This window comes from Prionailurus viverrinus, chromosome D2 (genome assembly GCF_022837055.1).
Source record: "Prionailurus viverrinus isolate Anna chromosome D2, UM_Priviv_1.0, whole genome shotgun sequence".
In the NCBI taxonomy this organism is placed as follows: Eukaryota; Metazoa; Chordata; class Mammalia; order Carnivora; family Felidae; genus Prionailurus; species Prionailurus viverrinus.
In genome coordinates this window covers 73,311,808-73,332,242 of record NC_062571.1, presented here as the reverse complement: position 1 = coordinate 73,332,242, position 20,435 = coordinate 73,311,808, and the positions used below count along the sequence as shown (strand labels likewise).

Genomic DNA, 20,435 nt, shown 5'->3' with positions numbered 1-20,435 from the left:
AACTTCACAACATCCAGCTACAAATGGAAATTCAAACCATGATATGGCAGCTTGTTCATTCATTCCTTTGTACACAGATACAACAATGACAACAGTTTCTTCAGGTCAGTGAAATATGATGTATACCTCCACTTTTGAAATCTAGAAACCATTGAGTAATAACCCATGGAAATAGCATTAGCAAATCAAGTGTTAGCGTAATGTAGAGAATATTACCAAAGGCGTATACACAGGGCCATGTACACAGTCTTCTGATGTGACAGTGGTTTGTATGGGACTGGATCGAGGCTCTGAAAACTTTCTCACAAGCGCCCTGGAAGGAAGGAAGCAGTGTCTTCATCTTCCTACATTGGGTAAATAAAGCATGTTGAGGCTTGGTCATTCAGCTAAGGATAGGGTGTTGCTTTTATTCTAGTTTTCCCAGGTCTCTACTTTAACCACTAGATCATATGTCCTCAACAGTCTTTGGAAAAAAAAAATGACAAAATGGATTCAGTTACTTCCATTTCTTTGGATATTTTTGGTCCATTTATAGTTTACACAGACTGGCTCATGTAACATAAAACACAAAACACCCAAACAGTGCTGCCATTTGAGATTGATATCAATGTGGGTAAGACCCAATTTGGGAAATTTGCACTTAATTTTTAATGACGTGAAGTGACTTGTTTTATGAGTGAAATAAAACTTTATACCAACAGTCATAATAGGTCTCAAACTTAGTAGAAGTTATTAATCATTATTCTTTGTCCTATACTCTACATCAAGATCATAAACTTGACATTGCCATAATTTTTGCAAATATTATAAATAATCCCTTAGAGATTAAATTATAAGGGCAATTATCCAGACTACATTAAGAATATGTATACAAAGTAATTTGCCTAAGAAGAGGAAGAAAAAAGAAAGAAGAAGAAGAAGAAGACGACAGCGGAGGAGGAAGGGGAGGAGGAGGAGGAGAGGAAGGAGGAGGAAGAGGAGAAGAGGAAGAAGAAGAAGACTATCATTAACTGTATCAATGCAGTATGGAAGGATATAAACATGGTTGTAACGTTTTGATAAAGTAGGAAAATTGTCATTGTTTTTCCTCAAGGGGTTTTGATGAAGGAATATTCTTTCTTTGGACATTGAACTTTAGGACAAATAGTTCATAATACACTAATGTGCAAAATGTAACTGATTTATATATATTGCCAAAATAAGAATGACTAATAGAAAGTCTACCACACACGATCCTCGATATGGTTTAGAAAAGGACAGTCTTGTCACTGAACGTTGCACGTTATATGTAAAAACAAACAACACATCCCTATATGCCTTTACGAAAATCTAGTTTGTAGAGCTCATCGTAGGCATGGCCTTCAGAGAAGCAACCTGATGCTCCTGGGTGGCTTTCCTTTACAGAAAGGGAAACAAAGCCAACACTGACTGAATTTTTGCACAAGGTCACATTGGAGCTGACACTTCAGAAATCAGCAAGGAGTGGACATCTCATACTCAGAATTTGTTCCCTCTTCCAAAGAGCTCATCTGCACGTAAATGTTGGGGAGATCATAATCTTTCATTCCCACAAGGCAACAAGCCTCAGATGGACTCAGGGTTCTGACAGGAGGAGGGAATAGTCTTGATACGTAGAATATCCTGTTTGCCATTATCTATTTGTGTTGCGAGGCAGTCCATTGTGGGTTGAAATCAAATTGTTTTAAGCTGAGCTGGTCTTTTTATTGGTATCCTTCCAGCCGGCCTTCCTTTTAAGTGCCATCGTATTTCAAACAAGCTGATCTGAAGGAAAAGACAACGGCTGTCAGCGTGTGTCGTCACAAGGGAACAAAGATGCACAGGCTCTATTTTAGGTTATTTATTTATGTTTAAAGCATGGATACAGGTATGAGATGTTCGTTTACTTCTGGGGAAAAAGAGCTGACTAGTCAGTGAAGGGTCAGGAAAAATGTGTCATGATGGGACAGAAAGTCTAACACAATCTGTTAGTGTTTGCTGTAGAATTACCATTTAAAGGTGAGGAGGGTAATATGTGAAATACATAGGAGACATTGTAAAAAAAAGAAAAAAACAAACATCCTGATGCACAAATCTGAATCACCAGGTAACACATACCATACCATTGGATGCTATTGCAATTTGGTTATTTGGGAACTTTGGCACATATATGTAATTTAGTGTTACCAAAAAGACTTCAAAGGAAAATCATTGCTTGTGACTTTCCTGAATTTAACCTGAACGTTTTCATAGTAAAAGTTGAACACATTTAATTCTGATCTACTTCCATTTCAACATAAACCTATCACAATATCTAGCTGAGGTAGGTGAACAGTTTTATCCCAGTTTACTTATAAATGGTTTAGACAACTGGCCCAAGGCGTTAAAAAAAAAGAGTAGTGATTTGAGTTTACATTAAAACTCGAATGTGTCCCCGCATGGGACTAAGATAACTCGTAACTGGGAAGCACAAAATTTAAGATATCTCTCAGCGACAGGGGCTATAGATGCACAAAGAACTGTTACAAGAATTTGCTCACTAATGCTATTTTCTAGGCGGATTTTCAGGAGCAGGATCTCCTATCTGACCATACACAGAGCCCGTTTAAAGAAGCTTATGCTTAAACAGCTATCTTGCCTGAGTGAAAATTTCACTTCTGCCAAAAATAAGACTGGTGAAATCTTTTGATGGTTAGTAGAAGACAGAGTCTCTGCAGTGATCTTTGAGAGGTTTGCATTCTTGTTCAGTTAGGACTGCTCTACAACGAATCCTAAAGGAGGCAGAATTATTTCCTTGAAGAAGGATGGGAGCCCCGGGAAGCACAGAGGTCTGAAGGCGACCGGAGTTGGGGGGGGGGTGGTGGGGGCACGACGCAGTTTACAAAAGCTTATCCAAAATTATAACGTGGCCTCATATCTGGAAAGCAAAATAGTAATACTTGCTGTTTTCACTTGTAGGGCTGGACAAAGTCAAGTGCAACAAAAACTTGGCTGCCCTGGTTATGGCAGACACCATAATGCTAAAAAACAGAGAAGTCCATTGGATGTGGAGAGGGAGAAAGGGCTTGGGTTATTGCTGAAAGGGTGCCCGCCCCTTCACTTCAACCACTCACAGGTGACTTCTTACAGGAAACTTCTTCAGGGCAGAGAAAGATCAGTTTTGAGCTGAAATCTTCACGTCTCCTGATAGCCACTGACTTACCATCAAAAAAAAAAAAAAAAAAAAAAAAAAAAGCTGAAGAAGACCATGCTCAAGGCTCAGCTGTTCAGAGAAGCTGCTACTTTTTGTTGTAAAAGAAAGAAGCTCCAGGGTCCACTCTGTTATACCCACTTTGGGCATATCTTCATCTGGCCCATATCAAAGCTTCTCTCTTTTTTTCTAAAGCTTCTGGGAGATGCCAGCCAGGTTGGGCATGTTTCTCAGTCCTCTTCCTTGACCTGACTCCTGGGAGGTGTGATGGAGGGCTGCCTGTGAGGAGACCACCATTCCATCCTCTAGGGCACAAGAGGGGCCCAAGACCCTGAGCCCAAGAGGGGTCACAGACCCTGGGTCCAACTGTGGCTGCTGCGGAGAGAGATCCTTGTTGGCAGCCTCTTCTCAGTAACTCCGGACTGCGGTCCAGCAAGGAAGTGGCCCTAATGTAAAGTGAGGACCCAGATGGCAACATGGGGACGAAACCCAAAGCCTGCCAAAGAGCAAGCATATTTCTTAGAACACTGCTGAGCTAGGCCACAGCTGTACCAGTTTCAGAACCAGGATGGTTACTGTAAGTAAGAATGATTTTTGTAAACACAGAGCACATGGCCAGGGCGGAGACCCACAGTCATAGCTGGAACTCTGGCCACTCGCTCTCACCCTCTTGTGGGTTTTGTTCCCGTTCTCAGCAACATTCAAAGTGTTCCGCATGCCATTCAAAGACGACGTGTAGAAAAGGTCAATGAAAATCAGGAGAAGAGGGGAAAGAGAGAAAAATGTATTTGGAATGGGGAATTCAATAACACAAATTTTATCACCAAGTCTTAGATGACAGAGGGGCATTTTCAAGTGTTGAGAGCTTTTACCTGTTGTGATTTTGGAAGGGTAAAAATAAAAATAACAAAACCGTAGTTAGCAGTGGGGGTTGGAAGATCCAGTGTTTTTATTTCAGTAATTAAACTCTTGATTAATAATAGCACACTGCAGCATAAAATGTTGACTTTTTAAAGCAGGTTTGAACTTTTACACAATCTGTTTTAACATTGGCATGCACATGTGTATACATATATGCTGATATGGTTATAAGTCTTAATTTTAAAAATTTGATAAAACTACACTGTTAAATGTACACTATACTGAAAACACTGCTGTAACACCAACCAGATGGCTTGTATTCCCTGGAAAATTATTGAAAGCATTTTGAACTAGAGTGATAACTTCGTTATTTAAAGAAATTCTTCTAACTGTAGATAAAGGCAACTCTTTGGCCCAGTGCAGTGTTTTCCTAATTTGCCTAATGGTAAGAATCACTGAGGTGCTTATTAAGCATATGAATCTCCAGGGTCTAATCCAGTCCTTCTGAGTCTTGATCTCTTGAGGCAAAAGTAGGAATCTGTACGAACCCGGGTAGTTCTTATGATCAAGTGAGTTCCAAAGTCACTCTAGTAACATGACAAATGGGCTTTGGAAGTGGATTTTTCCTTAAGTGTATGCGGGAGAATTAGTTCATCTGATCCGTTTTCATTTTTCCAAACCTTTTATATAAAACACTCTTCAAATCATAGTTTTATGTTTAGTGATAAAAAGAGGTATGATGTATGCCAACCAAACGTAAGGATTGGTTTCTTCCTGCCTAATTTGAATGTGAAAGTGACAATGAATGTTCCTGTCTAAATGCTCTATTAAAGCTATATATATTTTGGAAGAGCCAAAGCCTCTAATGATTCAAATATCAAAGTAGCTTTTTTTGGAAATCTCTATATCCTCGAAATATAGGAACTTGCTCAAGATTTTTATGCAACTTTCACCTGCAAAACCCTACTTGACTTTCAGTTATGGTAAAAAGATGGATGAAAAATTAATAGATGGATTCATAAAATGGTTGAAAACCAGTGGCCTGGTGGCCCTGTGATGGCCCATCCCAGCTACTCAGCGTGGAGGGCCTGCTGTGGGAGTTTGATGCCTATTACCTTCTGGGCTCACAATGGATCGGCAAGGTGGGCACCACCTTCCCTCATAGATGGAATGTCTGAGGCTTCCGAAGAGCAAAACTTGCCCAGCATGACACAGCTCAAAGCTGATGCCAGCATCTGTTCTTGGGCCCGTCTGCCAGTCTATACTCTAAATGACTGCAACAGGACACCAGCTGTACAGTCACTTCTATATGACAGAACTTCCCTCCCCCCCCCCCCCCATGAGATATTGGGAAGCACAGCAAGTATTGATTCCACACAGAAATATGTCCTATTGGAAGTCTTCCTACTGAACATAACACAATAGTATGTGGCATACTCTTTCCTTCTCCGTGTATTACTAAAACAAATTTCCATTTAAAAGCAATTAAGAAAACCCAATCCTCTTAAAATTTATTACGTCTATCTGTAAGCACATGCATCCCTTTAAACAAGAATTCTCTGGTTGTCCAAATATCGTCCCCAGGTCAATTTTAAAAATGCTGTTCTATTTAACAAAACCTTTTTCCTACTTGGAAGAATAAGAAATCTTAAAATCTAAAGGACCCTTCAAAGTTATTCTAAATGGAAAGGTACCAAATTCCATTAAGATAAAGTTTTGAAGAGAATCAATTATTTAAGTATAAACTTCTAGAAGAGTATCTGCATATACTTGTGAATTGATTTTAAAAAGTTAAAAAAAAAAAGGTAGCATGTAAATGTAAAGTGTTTGGGATGTGGGGACAAAAAAATTGTGACACAAATACAAAGTGATAATCCCTAAGGTCTTTTCAATCCACTTTACCTGAGGGTGAAGAATTTTGCTGCCGGTAAAAAGCTTTGATACGTTGAGAAGATATTGTAAAAGTAGTCACGGAGGTAGCAATATTTGGCCCAGAAAGATATAGTATGACTTTAACTTCACATTGCATTATGTCCCGTAACTCTCTAAAATTCAAATTTTCAAGTTTTAGGAACCCAGTGGGATTGGAGGTGGATACAGCTTGGCAATTCTTTCTTTGTAACACTGTTTGCTTGGCCTCTCTAAATGGACAGCTGAAATAGATTTTATATATGTTTTTGTGTTTTGTTACATAAGCTTTCTCTCATACAACTGTTAGAGAATTAAACAAATCGGGCATTTTATTTTTAAATGATTATATTTTTGTAGTCACCAGTTTTGTCAATTTATTTTTCCAGGAGAAAAAGCAACATTTAAAGGGTCCAAAAAGAAGCTAATAAAATTACTTGATCTTTTTTCTAGGAGACGTTTACAAACTTTCCTTGCCTTTTTTTTTTTTGAGAGATAAAATATCACAGGGAGGCAAAAACAACCAGCTTCACTGCCACCCCTCTCCCAAAAAAACCCACAGGCTATAGATAAAATTACTCTAAGAATTAGTCTTATTTTTAACGCATAGAAAATAGCAAAATTATCATGCCAACATAAAGAATATATACTATAATTCATAAATGTCTAATTATCAAAACAGTGATAGGCATGGTTAGATGCAACCTAGCAATCTTATATACGATGCAACTACCTATTGTATGGTCATTCCTGTTATATATTACATTCGATCCTCATCAAATTAAGCTGACTATGTATAATGGCATTATGAAATAAACATTGAATATCACAATAGGGTCATATTCCGCTACTGTACAACCACAGCATGCAAGTAACTATGCATTAGCTGTAAACAGTAAAGTGTCATTACCTTCCAGAAATCCAAAGAACATGAAAAGTACATATATAGTACTAAACATCAATTATGTGTAAATGGCTTTCATATTGAACAAAACTATGTTGTATAAAGCAGCTTTGGGTCTCTCTGTCACTGCTTTCTACACATATCCTGTAGTCACCCTGACTACAGTTAAGAAACTGTTAATTCCAAACAAGGTCTGGTTAATGCTACTGAGTTCTAGTGAACTATAGTCAAAATTAGGACACAAATAAATCTATGTTCCAGTGTGAAGGCTGTTCTATACCATTTTTGCTTTCTGCCATAACTCACATGTTTGAATCATGAAGAATATGCTAAATGTGGGCATTGATGAACTTATTTTTTAAACTAGAAACTTGCTCTCATGACACCAATGTGTTTATGTTAGAAATAAGAATACTGTAGATGCTTGCCAACAAATGCTTGTCCCTACTTGTAGTCTAAGTGAATAGTTGGCAAGAAGGACCCTGGGTCATGTGAAAACTTTGGAGGGGTCACCTCTAAAATACTTCCATAATATTTGTAAAAGGTAGATAAAATCGAGCAGCTAGGAGAGGAAGGCCAACCAAAGCTGATCCATTCTTACAAAAATGCAGATGAATCATTTAGGTCTGATCCAATGACTCCTAAGCAATTAAAAAAAAATTACCATACCAGAGCTGAAGCTTGCACACTGTAAAATAACTATTTCAGCTCTCTTCAGGTTTGGTATTACAGGGTTTTTGGCAGGAGGGAAAAAATTGATTGCTGGACAGGCTTTTCCATGCTCTATCAGCTCTGATAATGAGTGAGGCAGTTGGCGTGGATGACAGGAATGTCCTTTTCACTTGGAATTCTAATAAAACCTCCTGTGAAGTTGCATTTACCATCCATCCAAATGGTCTCATTTTGGTCTGTGTTCCAGTTAGGTGGGAAGCTGTCCCATTCTCAAACTGAGTTCGGACATGATATGGTCATGTGGAATACTTAAATACATTACCTACATCCCGCTAAATCAAAATCTTGCTTTTACATTTACAGTGAGATAAAACAGCATTTAAAGCCATTGCGATTTGTTCATTTCCTGTTCATATAGAAGTGATTTAAGTTTGCTTATGAGGCAAAAATTGTACAATTCTCATCACTCAGGCATTATAAAATGTCTTTCTTTAAAGTCCTAGGATATAAACAGTTCGGTTTATAGGAATCACATATTTTCCATCTGCATTAAGAAACAATATACATCTTTTTCTGGAGTATTTAAATGTTATCTATGATAAGCCTAGGAGAGTCGTAAAAACTGACTTTGTCGCCCCTCAGTACTGTTACTTTCATAAAAGTCACGGACATTCTCTGGCCACTTGAGTCATCGCCCATTTGGAGGGAAGTGTACTTGAGCTCTGGAACTATACACAGGTTTGCCTCCATAAAAACTGAGGCCATAGACCAGCCTGAATGGAAGTCATTTACAAAATCAAACATGTCGGAATATCCAGGAGTCGTTTCTGTTTCTCAGACACAAGTTCCTTGACGTGTTGAGAGGTGGTGTTTTCGATTTCGGACTCCTGAAGTCTTGTCTTTACTGTCGGAAGGCTTCTGTTGTGAAATATCTATTAGGGCACTGGCAATTGCGAGGCCTGGAAGAAAAGGTGAAAATCAGTCAACTACGTGGCTAGACCTTTCCGGGATAGTGACAGTGGTGTCTTAGCACCCTATTTTCATTGTTTTATATTTAGTCATCAAATATTTAGCTGTTTATTGGAAGTTATTACGTACCGTGCCCTTCACTTAAAATGTTCTTCAACTTAGACACATGAACTTCACACATGAAGAAGAACAAGGATCTAACAAAGTTAACTGACTTTGACTTTGGATAATTAAATTCAGTATGTGACAAAAATATCACAAGCAGCCATGGATGTAACTCCACACCTTAGTTCCCGTGTCTGAACACAAGTTTGTATTAGATGTATGAAGAATTTTCAGTGTTACTGTTGTTTTTGTGTGTATAGAATAAAAACCATTGTGCTAAGATTTTTTTTTTTAATTTTGAGCAGTTTTAGGTTTAAAGAAAAATTGAGCCACTATTGATACATGACTATCAACCAGTCCATAGTTTACATTAGGATTCGCTTTTTGTATTTTACATTCTATGGGGATTGACAAATGCATAATGTCATGTATTCCCCATTTCAGTATCATACAGAATAATTTCACTACCCAAAAAATCCCCTGTGCTTTACCAGTTTATCTCTCTCTTTCCCCTGAGCCTCTGGTAATCACTAACCTTTTTTAAATGTCTCTATCGTTTTGCCTTTTCTGGGGTGTCATATAGTTTCAATCATATCTTTTCTGGTTCAATGGCTCATTTTTTTTTTTATCACTGAATAATATTCATTCATCCATACATTGTATGGATGTACCACAGTTTGTTTACCCAAGATGAAGGACATCTTGACTTCTTCCGATTTTTGGCAAATATAAATAAAGCAGCCATAAATACCTATGTGCAATTTTTTTATGTAGAAGTAAGTTAACAATTCATAAATACCTAGGAGCATGATCATTGGATCACATGGTAAGTCTGGCTTGTAGCTTTGAAAGAAACTTCCTGTTTTCCAAAGCGGCTCTGCCATTTTGTATTCCCACCACCAATGAATGAGAGTTCTTATTCTACTACATCTCTGTCAGCATTTGGTGTTGTTGGTGTTTGGGATTTTGGCCATTCTAATAGGTGTAACTGTATCTCATGGTTGTTTTAATTTTCAATTCTGTAAAAACATACGCTGTTAAGCATTTTTTTCATATGCTTATTTGTCAGATGCGTATTTTTTTGGTGAGGTATCTGTTCAGATCTTTTGCCCAGTTTTAATTGAGCTTTTTGTTTTCCTATTGTTGAGTTTTAAGATTTCATCTATATTTTAGATAGCAGCAATTCATCATATACGTGTTTTGCAAATATTTTCTCCAGATCTGTGGCCTGTCATTCACTCTCTTTTTTTTCAAGTGCTTTTAAGAAGAAAGCACCCAGGCAGAGTTATGTTATGCACAAGCAGACATGGAAGAGACAACTTGATATTTTGTACACATAAGAAAACAATCTTGAGTATGATCAGCAGACTATTAACACAAAAGTAAGTCTCTAGCTATCACAGGTAATTGAAAGAAGTCTGTTTTGTGACATCATTTAGTCTCCTGATTGAGGAGAACATTTGGTAATATGTTGATGGATAGTAAATGCCGTCTAAACTTGTAAAAGCAATGGCTCCACCAGATACCCTGGTTTATCATAGCTACGCATGAATCATTTTAGTTTCTGTTGAGTCCCATATAATTCTTGAGTAAAACAAAATGTGCCAAGTCACCATACTAAACCAAGAGAACAGGCTGCTTGTTTTAAAGAGGTCACTAAAGGACTTTTGGTTCATTTTCCTGTCTCCAGGGTCTTGAAGCCCTGACACTGAGTAGAGCTGAACCAAACCCTGAGCCCTCACAGACATCTCCTCTATGTGATGCTCTTAGAGAAAGGCCTCACTTTGGATCTTAAGCTATGTAAGATGTCACTGAATTGTTTTACTCCTTGTGGGTCAATCTATTCTAGGTAAGCCTCAACTCTGACCTGGCAAGGGTAGAACTCCAGAGGCTTATGAACGGAAAGAAATGCCAAGGGGAACAGACACTGTAAGGGGAGGGTCCACTAGCCTAGGACAGTATTGTAGAAGTCAAAGGAGGACAGGGTTCAAGGAGTCTGCAGAGGGACCTAACGGGCCAGCAGTGAGGCTGGACGTGGAGACCATTCGATTTCCTCAAAGAAGATTTTGATGATCTTTGAGTCATGTCCATACCTAACTGAGGAAGGGAGTCCACAAGTTAAGCGGGGAATGGGGTGAGAGGAAATGTGGCAGTGCATGGAAGAGTCCCATGCTCAAGCCATTTGGCAATAAGAGAACTGGTGCACAGGGGAAGCAACAGGTCAGATGAAATCTGTGTGACTACATAGAATTATCTGAGTACATATATATTTTTAAATGTTTATTTATTTTGAGAGAGAGAGCATGCATGCAGGTGGGGGAGGAGAAGAGAGAGAGAGAGACACAGGGAGGGAGGGAGAGAGAATCCCAAGCAGGCTCCACACTGTCAGCATGGAGCCTGATGTGGGGCTCGATCTCATGAACTGTGAGATCATGACCTGAGCCAAAATCAAGAGTCGGATGCTCAACTGACCGAGTCACCCAGGCGCCCCTGCATATATTTTTTAAAGGGAAAAAAGAGTTTTAGGTACTTTCGAAAACAGAAGAGAAGGTATTTGTAGAGAAGGAGAAATTAATGGTGCTGGGGAGGGAAGGGACTAAAAAGTTACAGTAATCACGGGCTAGGCTGACAATCTCAGATATTTAGTTTTTCAGGGTTGCTGTTAAAGAACCTGCTCTTTCAGGATAATAAACAATTACTCAAATTTCTTAGAGGTAATGCAAGTTCAAAGGTTCAAAGTTTAAATAAAAATCGCTTTCTTGACCTTGGAAGAACACAGATGGACTTCTGAAGTGGCCAACAAAGACGTTTTAACCACTCATTCTACTGTAGGAAATAGTTATTTTGTTATTTCTTCAGGAGAGGAAGCTGAAGCACACGTTTCCTTTTAAAAAAAGAATCACGGTGGGGCGCCTGGGTGGCAGTCGGTTAAGTGTCCGACTTCAGCCAGGTCACGATCTCGCGGTCCGTGAGTTCGAGCCCCGCGTCAGGCTCTGGGCTGATGGCTCAGAGCCTGGAGCCTGTTTCCGATTCTGTGTCTCCCTCTCTCTCTGCCCCTCCCCCGTTCATGCTCTGTCTCTCTCTGTCCCAAAAATAAATAAACGTTGAAAAAAAAAAGTTAAAAAAAAAATAAAAAAAGAATCACGGAGCAGGGTTGTGCTAACTGAAAGTTCGGTTCAGGCAGACCTGAAGTTTCTGCAGATCTCTTGGCACACTTCGGTCATAATTCACAACCTTCTGTTATTTCATTCCTGGCACCATCTTACCCAGAGACAGCCAAATATGACAAAGAATGTATGTCTCCTTTAATGTAGACGGAGACCACTTACACTAATTTCAATGATCACAGCATCTCAATACGAAATCGTGTTATTCATTAAACCACTGCATGACCCAGTCCAAAAGAGCCCTGAAAAACAATACTTTTCCATTTACACGTGGCTGCAAATGTTGCTTCCTTACAGAAGATACATTCCAGGAGAGAAGTAAACAGTGTGAGTTGCCAAAACAGGAAATTCTATGCTAATCCGAAACTGTCACTGTACCTTTGTATTTCAGGGTATTTGCAGTCCAAAGCCTAATTAAAGTAGTGTCTCTCATAAATATCCTGGGTTTGCTAATGATTTGTAAGCTTGGAAACACATTCAGCTGGAAATAATAAATCATAAGCCATGTTTCAGTCCTTAAGTTACAAATAAAATTGCAAATCATGCTTATTTTTAATTTGACAAATTTTTGTTCTTTCCTATGAAAATGGAACAATCAACTGCATTTACAGATCCTGCATAAATGTCAATGTGCGTGCAAGAAACCTTGGACTCCTGGAGGCAGTGACGTTTGAGCGTCCACCACATGTGCTCACAGAGGACACTCTGAGGGCCACCGCCCAGCTCTCATCCTCCTGATGGGCCAAACGATGTTTTCGTTTAGATGTAAGCTTGAGTCCTTTACAGGACTACACAGCTGTGGCACACCATGAGTTATCCTTTTTTATAATACTGTAATTTAATTCTGAACAGCATAATAATCATAATAACTGCATGCATATGTTTAAGTGTCGAATTATTGGGGATAGGTGTTTATTACTGATTTTGCATTTCTGCATATTTTAATATATGGAGAACTCTAAAATAACAACAACCACCCAGAAATTGCTACATCCTCAGTCAACCTACAAGAGGCCCTGGACACAAGAGTAAACTGTTCCAGAGGTTTCTAGTGTGTGGAAGATGCTTTAAAAGAAGATAAAGTTCTATCATTGCCCTTCACTACACTTTATTGTAGGGAATTTTTTTTAATGTTTATTTTTGAGAGAGAGAGGGAGACACAGAATCTGAAGCAGGCTCCAGGTTCTGAGCTATCAGCACAGAGTCTGATGCAGGGCTCGAACCCACGGACCGTGAGATCATGACCTGAGAAGTCCGACACTTAACCGGCTGAGCCACCCAGGCGCACCTGTAGGGCGTCTTAATTGATTACAAAAAAAAAAAAAAAAGTTTTCAGTAGCTCTTTAAAGACAACAACAAAAACAATATGACTCCTCCCCGCATGTAACATGTACATGCTGGTGAGAGACTGAACATATAAATAGACAATGGCCAGACCGTAAGATAAAAACAGAACTCTGGCCCTCAAACTGCAGCAACCTGCTCATGCAAGCACACCCTTATCTGCAACAACCGGGCTAGGAAGCCAGCCCTCCATGTGATGGCAAGTCAGACCCCTAAGTCTAGTAACAATCTAGGAAGTCAAACAATTACCCCTATAACAACGGGCCCCACCTACCCAACTTGATTAAAAACTGACAACTTCCCTAATTTTTGTCCCTGCTTCCAAATAAGGACCAATCAGAAAAAGGCAACTATGCACCTCTAACCAATCACATAGCACATCCGTTTCCAGTTAACCTGCCTCCGGCTTTCCGGTGCCCATTGCTTCCCATCAGGGCGCGCTTGAAGCCTTCTCTTTTTTCCACCATAAAAGGTTCCCATTTGCCTATTTTTAAGGGTCTGCCAAAATGCAAGCGAGCAATGGTGGATGACTGACTCCCTTCCTGTGTAGCGAGTTCTGAGTAAATAGCCTCACTTGCTATTTGGTTGGTCTTGGCTTGTTTTCACGCTGGTGATGAAGAGACAAAAAGGTAGCTTGAGATCTTTCCTGATTTTTTTTTTTTTAACGAGCATCAATAAAACAACAACAACTTAAAAATAAGTTATCCATGTTGCCCTTCGAGGCAAACACTTTCTCCCGTTTAGATTCCCCTGGGAATTTCCCCCCCCCCACCCAGGGAGAGGTTTTCTGGTGATGCCCTCTTGCTCCCGGTGCCATAGGAGGAAGCCCTTCCTGCAGTGGGATGCGATGCAGTGGCACAGGCTGCCTGCGGTTTGCGTTCCATTAAAATCAGGTCACTCCAGAAGATCATTTTTCAAAACGTCACACAAATCATCTGATGAAATCCACTTATTGTGTTCTCTAGACCTAGCACAGTTCCTTGTTATCAAAGCAATACAATTAACTGGGGGAACAATTCATTATTTTAGACTGGTGGTCTAAAGGAATTTCATTTACCATGTCAAGATGATGCACAGACACTGCAGGCTAGCAGAATTTACATCAAAATATGCCCATAGACTCAATAAAAATGCTGGGGTTTAAATATTTATTATAAACTTTACCTTTTTGCACTTTGAGTTCTTAAACACCAGACACTATGACATTTAGATTATTTAAATCTGAATTATAAACCTCATAAGAAAGAAGGTACCATCTTCTGTTTCCTGTCCCGTTTGCTATGGCCTTGTGGTTTTTCAAACTAGCTCCTGCTAACGTGGAACATCACCCGTGGCTGCTCTGGATGACAGGGCAGGGCAAGCTATGAAGGAGGCAGACTCCTTTGGGGCCATGTAGATTTCCCTCAGAACAGGGGCACAAGTTAGTAGTTACTGATTTGGATGCCAAGAGCTACAACAGATATTTGGTAAATAAACAGAAGATATACCCAAATCAGACCTTTCCTCGGACTCTCAGAGAAAAACAATAACAACGACTTTTTTTTTTCTATAATTAAGAATTAAGGCTCTCAATAAACACGTGCAGACATGCCCTACAAAGAAAGCAATACAAATGACTAACAGCTAAATATTTAAATGGTAAATATATCTTTTCAAACCACTAAATTTGCAATGAAAACCACCAAGGAGAAACATCAGGCAGGAATCGAGTTGTCTTTAGTAAAACTCTAGTTTTTCCTAATGGAAGGGAAATGGTATTAGTAGACTCCAGCAGTAACAATCTAATCATAAAATTACTGATGTGTGTTTTTTTTACAATTATGCAGAACAATTAATAAGTACAGTAATAAACTACTGCACATCAAGTGAAATTGCCTTGGAAAGAACATTCTCACTTTATACACAAACATAGCACTTCCATTTTACATTTGAACAAAGCCTCAGAAAAGTCATTCATTTTGAAATGTTCTCCTCCCAAGTCTGTGTAAAAGCAGGCACCACTATATATTTTAATTTTCCAGGAAAACAGCTTCATTAGGCGTGAAAGGTTAATTGCAGGTTTAAGTGGAGCTCAGGGAATGGTGCAAGGTCTGCAGTGAATTGCACAGTCTGCTTCGGGATGACCTAAATGAGTGCTGTAAACTGTTTGCCCTGCTGAAATGTTTTACTACCTCATTTACTATCTGTCTTCTTTTACGGCTTGTATTTGTAGTTCTTCTAAACCTTTAATGGCTACAGTTTTATTTCACTGTAATCAGATTTAAATGGAAATACCATGCTGGGATGTTTAAATGTTTTCCCTCTGATTGTATACAGCTACATGCTACTGATCAGAGTCTTGGCTATTCTTCACATGATTAAGAAAGTGACTTTGGGAAACTTTGATGTTGCATTGACGCTAGCTATTGTGCAGACTTCATTTAACATTCGGCGTGGCCACCCTTGCCAAGATGCAAGTGGGGCTGGATGCATAATTAGAAAATATGCATTTCCACTTTAATTGATCTGTTGGAAGGCCAGTGCAACTGAAGTCATTATTAGGCAAAACTCCAAAGGTTACACTGTTGAACCAAAATTGAAACACTTCAAGTACTGAAAACATTGGAATGACAAATGGACTAGTCATATTTGTCTGAAGAGTTTAAAGAAATGTTTCCCTTCACCTACTAAAAACCAATGGCAACTAGAGATGCCAATACTTAAAGACAAATTGTTAATACATTCTGGTTATACGATTTTGTTTGGCCTTTAGCACATCATAATGTTGTCAAATTTCACTTAAAGACACATGGTACAAGTTTTACGAAATGTAATCCTACTGCTAACACCACAGATGCCACCTTCTAGAACATTGCCAAGCATTCCCTAAATTGTTTATGGACTGTTTTCTGATTGGTAAGAGTATGCTGAGTAAATCATGGACGTTATTGTCTCAAGTCATTGTGTAATGCAAATCCTCATGCTTCTCAACAAGTAAAGCTTCTTTTAGATCCTATCAGTTCAAATTTTAATTACCTAGTAAAAATCTTATTAATTCATTTAAAATATTTTGTGATTTTTTTTTTTAGAGGCACAAACATTATAAGCATCAGCCTTGCAGCTACCCTTCCACATTGCTAAGTAATGTTAAGTACTTTCCAACTGAGAATTCCCTCATCCTAAGCCAACTGGGGAAATATTTTCTAGCAATTTCTTCCTTCAATTAAAAAAAATCTGATATACGATAATTCTTAATTTTAAGCCCCAATCATCTTCGAATTAATTAAAGTGCTTACTGATCACTGGAAAAATCAAACTATGGCAGTTTTGTAATAATGGCAATATTTTATTTTCCACTAGGGAGAGACATTGAATTTTAGCGTTTCTAGTAGTAAAATGTCATTGTTTGCTTTAAATTAAATGAGATTATATGTGAAAATACTTTATAAAGTGTTATAAAAAGATAGTTAATAATTTCAATAGTAAATCAGCTACTACTACTACTAGTAAGAAATCACAATCAAATTGCAAATGTACAAAAACTCCAAAGTATCAAGAAAGTGTTTGAAGAGCAAATCACTTCATTCAACTATAATTTCTTGAGTGCCTACTATATGCCAGGCAATGCTCTGAGTCTCTAAGAATTTAGCAATTGATGAGACAGAAAATACACAAAAGATTCTATATTCCATGGAGCTTCCATTATAGGGGATCAAACTCATGTATTTTTTTTTTTTTGACTGAGTTATTGCAAAGGTTAAATGTGAAGGGCTTAGGAAAGTGCCTGACACATAAGATCTCAAAAATGTCAATCATCATCATCATCATCATCATCATCAAGTGAGAAGTTTGAAGTCAACTAGGAAGCAGTTGACAAAACACTGGGAAGCCAAGACTTTGTTGGGGTGTCTGGGTGGCTCAGCCGGTTGGGCATTTGACTTGATTTGGACTCAGGTCATGATTTCATGGTTTGGGATGCTCTCTCTCCTTCTTTCTCTGCCCCTCCCTCATTCATGTTTGCTCTCTCTCAAAATAAATAAATAAATAAATATTAAAAAAAGGCTTTGCCTCTATCCATTAATAGCATTCACTCACTCATTCATTCATTCATTCATTCAACAACTAGTATGTTTACCGTGTGGAATGCCAAATAAAGAACAAAATTTGATGGAAAGGTGGACTCAAAGACTCACAGATAGCATCAGTATAGAACAACATTGACAGTGAGGTGGTACTATGTTTAGTCCTCAAACCAGAATTATTCTGATACCTTGGAAAATAAAATTGAGAATTTGCTCATAGATGTAGAGATGACTTATATGTGTGGCCCATTCATCAGAGAATATGATAACAATTGAAAATGATAATGGCAAAATAGAGGAATGACAACACTGAATAGTGAAAGCATTGTTTACATTAATATTGCTTGTATTATTGGACATACTACTAACAATGAACTTCTCCCTACTTTTTATTTTTATTTATTTATTTATTTTTTAATTTTTTTTTTCAACGTTTATTTATTTTTGGGACAGAGAGAGACAGAGCATGAACGGGGGAGGGGCAGAGAGAGAGGGAGACACAGAATCGGAAACAGGCTTCAGGCTCTGAGCCATCAGCCCAGAGCCTGACGCGGGGCTCGAACTCCCGGACCGCGAGATCGTGACCTGGCTGAGGTCGGACGCTTAACCGACTGCGCCACCCAGGCGCCCCCTCCCTACTTTTTAGAGTTAATAAATGCTTTTACATTGAGTATCTAGGTTGTTTCTCAAGACTATTCTGCTGAAGTGTGTCCAGAAGCTCTTTGTTTAAAAAAATGTTTATTTATTTTGAGAGAGAGAGAGAGAGCAAGTACATGAACCGAGGAGGGGCAGAGGGAAAGAGAAAGAGAGAGAATCCCAAGCAGGTTCTGCACTGTCAGTGTAGAGCCAGATGCACAGCTTGATCTCACATGACATCATGCCCTGGGCCAAAATCAAGAGTTGGATGCTTAGCCAACTGAGCCACCCAGATGTCCCAGAAACTTCTTTTTATCTATGCTTCCCCAATGGCCCAAATGAGGCACAGAGCGATGAAGTGACTAGTTCAGGCTTACACGGTTAGTGGTAGTAGTGGGACCTGAGACCAAGCCTCCCAATTCTTTGACTTGAATTCTACTCAGTTTATACCATTAGAAGGAATTTTCTACTTTAGTATAAATGAGTAATGATTTTGAACCAAATGGGGGGAAAAAAACCCAATTCAAAAATTGCTAGGGGTGTGAAATCAGTTAAGATCAAAGGCTTTAATTAATGCTGATGGTAATAAAAATAATAATAAAAAAAAAACCCTATTCTGTTAACATTGACTGAATGCTTACTCTATGCCAGGCATTGCCCTCAGCACACGATGTGCATTGTTTTACCCATTTATGTAGATAGGAGTGGACGACAACACAGGTTAAATCAATAAACATGTGTTGAGGGTATATTACAGCTAGTGTGGTTGAGGGTGGTTGTTGTCAAAGAGTCATTATCAAACAGCATCAAGCTCGGCAACCATGCAAGAGCTCCCACATTTGCTAATAATCACACCGAGACAAATTCTATGAAGTAGGCCCAAGGCACTAGGGGAAAAAAGTCAAGAGGAGACTTCCTGGGGGCGGGGTGGGGGGTGGAGATCACAGATTCCCAGGGGAGGTGGTTTCTGAGCTGAGGTTTGAAAGACAAGAAAGAACTACTCACAAGAAGAGCACAGGCATGAGCAGTGTGGCGTATTCTGGCTGGAGGGAACTAGAACTTCACCAGCATGGAGAGCAAGGGCATTTGCAACTTCAGGGCATTTGCTACGAGTGTACCGCAGGTTCAAAAGGGAGACTAGTGAGAAAGAAGGGAGTGGGAAGCATAAGGGGGTCCATGAGACAGCCCTAGGTACCAAACTTGGAAACAGATGTTTAATCTGCAAGACATAAAAAGCCTTGAAATGATTTTAAGGCGTGGAGAGGCATAGCCAGATCGTTACTTCAAAGAGACACCCCTCGCGGTAGCACAGACGGATGGGAGTTGGGGACAAGGCTATGATTATTGAAACCAGACAGGAAAATGGCAGTAGAGAGAGAGATAAAGAATGAACAGGACAGATGTTTTAGGAGAGACTAATATGGGAGATGAAAATAGGGAGGGATCTAGAACAACTCCCAGCTTTCTGGCTTGAGAGAGAGCGTGGCCAGTGCATACTTGAGTGGCCAAGTGCATACCAATTCTACTCACTGGTATATGAAGGAGGAACAGTATATCCAAGGAAGGTGGTGGCCAATTTGTTCAGTTCTAGACATACTGAGATTGGATGACCCGTGGGACACCATAGTGGAGATATCTAGCTAGAAATGCAGGTGGGAAGCTCAGGAATAAAGTCTAGCCCTGAGATACCCAGGGTTTTTACACGGATGGCATCTTAAGACTTTGTTAGTATAGGTAACAGCTGTTACAATAAAGCCTCAAATATCAGCGGGTGAACACGATAGTTCATTTCTCACTATGTAAAATCCAATCCTGAGGTGTCAGGACACATGTGGGGGAAGGAGGAGGTAGTGAATGCAGCATCTGCTCTATGTAGTTACTCAGGGACCAAGACTGATGGGGATTCTGCCATCTTCAGTCAGGGGTTTCCATGGTTGCCTTGAGCATTGACCTCTAGGTGGCAGGTGGGAGACAAGAGGGTAGGAAAGCCCATGACACTCTGCCCCAATGCCATTCGCAAGTACTATTCCCCAGGGAGGGAGGTGCAGATCCCTGCCACCGGGGTGGATAAGTCTGCCCTTGGTAGAAAGAACGGGATAAGAAGGAGGGGGGACCGAGAGGAGAGCACTGGCAATGGAGGAGAGGAGCCCATGAGAAGACAGTATATCCGGAGAGGTAAGAGAAAGGCAGGACAGAGACTGTCCACAGACTCTGTAAGAAAACTAGTCAGAGACTAGTTATAACCTGTGGATGCTGTTTCTGTTTGCAACAAATAGCCAAAAACTTCCATGACAACGATAAGCCAGCTGAGTTTGTGGCTTCCAAGCCTTTCTTGATCTGAAATTCAGAATGTCCCTTGAGAGGTTTCTCTTGGAAGGAAGTTGGAGTAGGTGGTTCCTAAGGTCACTCAGGCTCTACAAATTTATGACTGCAGCTGCCTTTCTTGAGTGGGCCAACAGCAAGGACCCAGACACCACTGAGAGCCCCCTCTGTCGTACATGTTCTTGAGTGGCAGCAGAGTAGGATACCATGAGCATCACTGTGAAGTCAGGGGACTGGATAGGTCCAAGGACTTCCTTGCCGGAAACGTGCATCTGTTCTGGCTGGTTAAGGACCTTTGA

General features: G+C 39.6%; 1 protein-coding gene across 1 annotated transcript in view; it reads right to left on the bottom strand.

Moving 5' to 3' along the window:
* Positions 1–6,286: 6,286 nt before the first annotated feature.
* The window catches only part of ATRNL1 (attractin like 1), a 778,070-nt gene continuing 763,921 nt past the window's right edge, over positions 6,287–20,435 (bottom strand). Inside the window, exon 29 of the mRNA XM_047826276.1 lies at positions 6,287–8,491. Within this exon, the coding sequence (XP_047682232.1) occupies positions 8,367–8,491 (125 nt within the window). The 3' untranslated portion in view covers positions 6,287–8,366. The remainder of the gene's footprint in view (positions 8,492–20,435) is intronic.